The sequence below is a fragment of the Microtus ochrogaster genome, chromosome 18, assembly GCF_000317375.1.
Source record: "Microtus ochrogaster isolate Prairie Vole_2 chromosome 18, MicOch1.0, whole genome shotgun sequence".
Classification (NCBI taxonomy): domain Eukaryota; kingdom Metazoa; phylum Chordata; class Mammalia; order Rodentia; family Cricetidae; genus Microtus; species Microtus ochrogaster.
In genome coordinates, this window is record NC_022020.1 from 44804196 (window position 1) to 44807799 (window position 3604).

The window sequence follows — 3604 nt, forward strand, 5'->3', positions numbered from 1 at the left end:
GCCTTTTATAGCTGCTCCCACTCTTCCCTTTATCCCCCCTGTTATCCCACAAGAAATATATCTTCACAAAACAGAACACAGATTTAGAAAGCAATATTGTAGCTTTTATTCCTAGCATAGCTTAAAATTTACTCACAGAAGCAGAAGCCACATTTTATCATTGAACTATTCTAGACTAGTTCAGCATCACAAGCCTTTAGAAAATCTTTTAATATCGTTAATTTTCCAAATAGAACATTCAGTATTACAGTAATGATTATTATTTAATTTGCTACAATTAACAGAAAGCATATCATTTAAAGCTTCATACACAGATGTCAAAATATTTATGCAGCAGGGCTTGGTGGTACCCACGTTAATCCTAGCACTCCACAGACACAAGTGGATCTCTTTGACTTTGAGGTCAATCTGGTTTACATAGTGAGTTCAAGACTAGGAAGGCTATATAGTGAGACCCTGTCTCAGAAAATATATATAACAAATTAATTATAGCAATAAGTAATCTGAGAAAATACAGAACTAAAACTTACTTTTGACCATATGAATAAAGCAACTTCTTTTTTTAATTTTTTTCCTTTTTTATTAAAAATTTCCACCTCCTCCCGTTTCTCTCTCCCTCCCCCCCACTCCCCCTCCCTCACGCTTTCCAAAGAGCAGCCAGGGTTCCCTGCCCTGTGGGAAGTCTAGGTCCTCCCCACTCCACCCAAGTCTAGGAAAGTGAGCATCCGAACAAACTAGGCTCCCACAAAGCCAGTACATGCAGTAGGATCAAAACCCAGTGCCATTGTCGTTGGCTTCTCAGTCATCCCTCTTTGTCAGCCACATTCAGAGAGTCTGGTTTGATCACATGCTCCATCAGTCCCAGTCCAGCTGGCCTTGGTGAACTCCCATTAGATAAGCCCCACCATCTCAGTGGGTAGGCGCACCCCTCGTGGTCCTGACTTCCTTGTTCATGTTCTTCCTCCTTCTGCTCCTCATTTGGACCTTGGGAGCTCAGTCCAGTGCTCCAATGTGGGTCTCTGTTTTTATCTCCATCCATCGCCAGATGAAGGTTCTATGGTGATATGCAAGATATTCATTAGTGTGGCTATAGGATAAGGCCTGTTCAGGCACCCTCTCCTCTGTTGCCCAGGGAACTAGTTGGGGACATCCCCTTGGACACCTGGGAACCCCTCTAGAGTCAAGTCTCTTGCCAACCCTAAAATAGCTCCCTTAATTAAGATATCTACTTCCCATAAAGCAACTTCTTTGTGAAAAATTTAATTCACATTCTTAACAGGGTAGTTTTGCTCATAACAGAACTTCTAAATGTGATAGCACTCAGTATGGCTGAATAAAACTAACTCCGTCTTTTCGTTCTACTCCAGAGACACAAACTACTAGAACCTCCTGAGAAAACGTGTGTCATAAATTTTGTCTTTTACAACTCTCTTATGACAACATTGTATATTTATAATATTGTTTTGGTATTGTCATGAGTTAGGATATGTCTATGTCTTTCAAACATGCTTTGTTTATTGATTATCCTAATAATTACTATGCATTCAGTAAGCTAGTATTTCAATAAAGTTTACAGATGAATTAAAGTTTTCTATTTCTTTAATAGAAATGTAAAGTAGTTTAATAGTTTAATGTAAAGATATAAACTATGATAAGGGGATATGGCCTACATTGTTAAACACTGTACTCATACGTAGCAGCTACCGTGCATACCATACTAATAACTTGTTCCACTCAGATCTGTAATTGTTTCCTAGGAGAAAATGGCAACAACAGGGACATTCAAGCTTCAGAAGATACAATTGGTGGAAGAAGGATTTCATCCACTGAAGATTTCTGACCCACTTTACTTTATGGATAACTTGAATAAAGCTTACGTTCCATTGACGGAAGAAATTTATAATCAGATAATGTTAGAGGAGCTTAAACTTTGAAACCGTTTTTTTTTTTTATTTTTTTTTTTTATGGGACTTTGATACCTTCCTGGGAAAGAAGAAGGAGGACAATTGAGCTCCTTGATTGACAGTTGGGGAGGGTTCCTTCCATAAGTCCACCATAACGGGAAAGATTGTATGTGAAGAATGAATGCATTTGCTATACCTACACTTTCAAGGCCCATCCTTCTCAGCACTGTGAGTCAGGAGGGATGCGATATTCAGCCCATCCATGGTCATGGGGCTAAGGTGAGATGCTGCTCACAGCTGCTGCCCAGCATCTCCAGAAGGTGGCTTACTGCATAGAATGGGCCCAGGAGGGGATTACGGTTCAAAGTACAGTGTTTCCTGGGTACATTTAGGAAGTAAAACCAAACAGGGCATAGTATTAGCACATGACTCTGAGACTATAGGAAATGTGGCGATTTCCTCTGAAGAGATGGGGAAGTTGTGTTTCCTTCACTGGCAAACATTCCTTGGGTTTAATAAGACTTAAATTTGCTTTATCTGGTATGAACTTTAGCTGATTGTTTTTTTTTTAAATTTGAGGGTTCAGTGCATAACTAAATACTTGCCTTAATAGTGAAGATTTTAAATAATACATAAGTAGTTAACAGTTTAGCCACTTAAAATACGTTCTAATATGTGAAGATTCTAGTTTCTGATGAACAGTAAAATTTTTACTCAGCCTATTTTTATAGGCTCTGTCTTGTAATTCAATAAAATCATCTTTAATAATACGTGATTTGGGTGTCTCTTTTTTATTATTTTGTGTGTGTGGGGTGTTTTGCCGGCATGTATGTCTGTGCACCATGTTTGTGCCCACTGCCCACAGAGCCTAGAAGAGGGCACCAGATTCCTCAGCACTGGAGTTATATAGTTGTGAGCGGCCATGTGGGTAGAACTGAACCCCAGGTCTTCTGGAAAATAGTCAGTACTCTCGTCCACAGGGCCCTCTCTCTAGAACAGTATTTGTGTCTTTGTTGTGTTGATTTTAAGTGCAATCCCCAATAAAAGGAACCTGACACACATACGTGTACTCCTATCTCCTTTCTCTTAAACACACACTAAGGAGACAAACAGATGTGTGTAGTAATAGGGAGCTGCGGAGCTGCGTCCCCAGCACCCCAGCCACCTGGCTAGCTTTACCCGAAATAATTACACGGACACTGTATTCTTTTAAACACTGCTTGGCCCATTTCTATCTAGCCTCTTCTCGGCTAACTCTCGCACCTGGGCTAGCCCATCTCTAATAATCTGCTGTAGCCCACAAGGCGGCTTACCAGGGAGATTCTAGCCTACGTCCATCCTGGGTCAGAGCTTCATCGCGTGTACCTCAGAGAGCAGAGTTCTCATGTCCGCCCTGGAGATGGGAGCATCGTGTCTCTCTGAGGCGTCTGTCCCCGAAAGGAGAGCTGTCAAGTTTTAGCTCACTTCCTCTTCCTCCCAGCATTCTGTTCTGTTTACTCCTCCCACCTATGTTTTAACCTATGAGGGCCAGCCAAGCAGTTTCTTTATTTTTTTAACCAATGACCTTCCTCCATCAGATGTGAAAATATCAAAGGACAGCGCAGGGAAACAGGTGAATCCATGTCCTTAGAATTGTTGGGCAGCTGTAGAAATGGAAGAAGATTAGCGACAACTTTCCGAAGAGTCATAGGAACCACAAG

The 3604-nt window shown here is 41.0% G+C and overlaps 1 protein-coding gene across 1 annotated transcript in view; it reads left to right on the forward strand.

Moving 5' to 3' along the window:
• Positions 1-1951, forward strand: part of Slc27a6 (solute carrier family 27 member 6) — a 42340-nt gene extending 40389 nt beyond the window's left edge. The window contains exon 10 of the mRNA XM_005356132.3: positions 1758-1951. Coding sequence (XP_005356189.1) covers positions 1758-1934 — 177 coding nt within the window. The 3' untranslated portion in view covers positions 1935-1951. The remainder of the gene's footprint in view (positions 1-1757) is intronic.
• The last annotated feature ends 1653 nt before the right edge of the window (positions 1952-3604 follow it).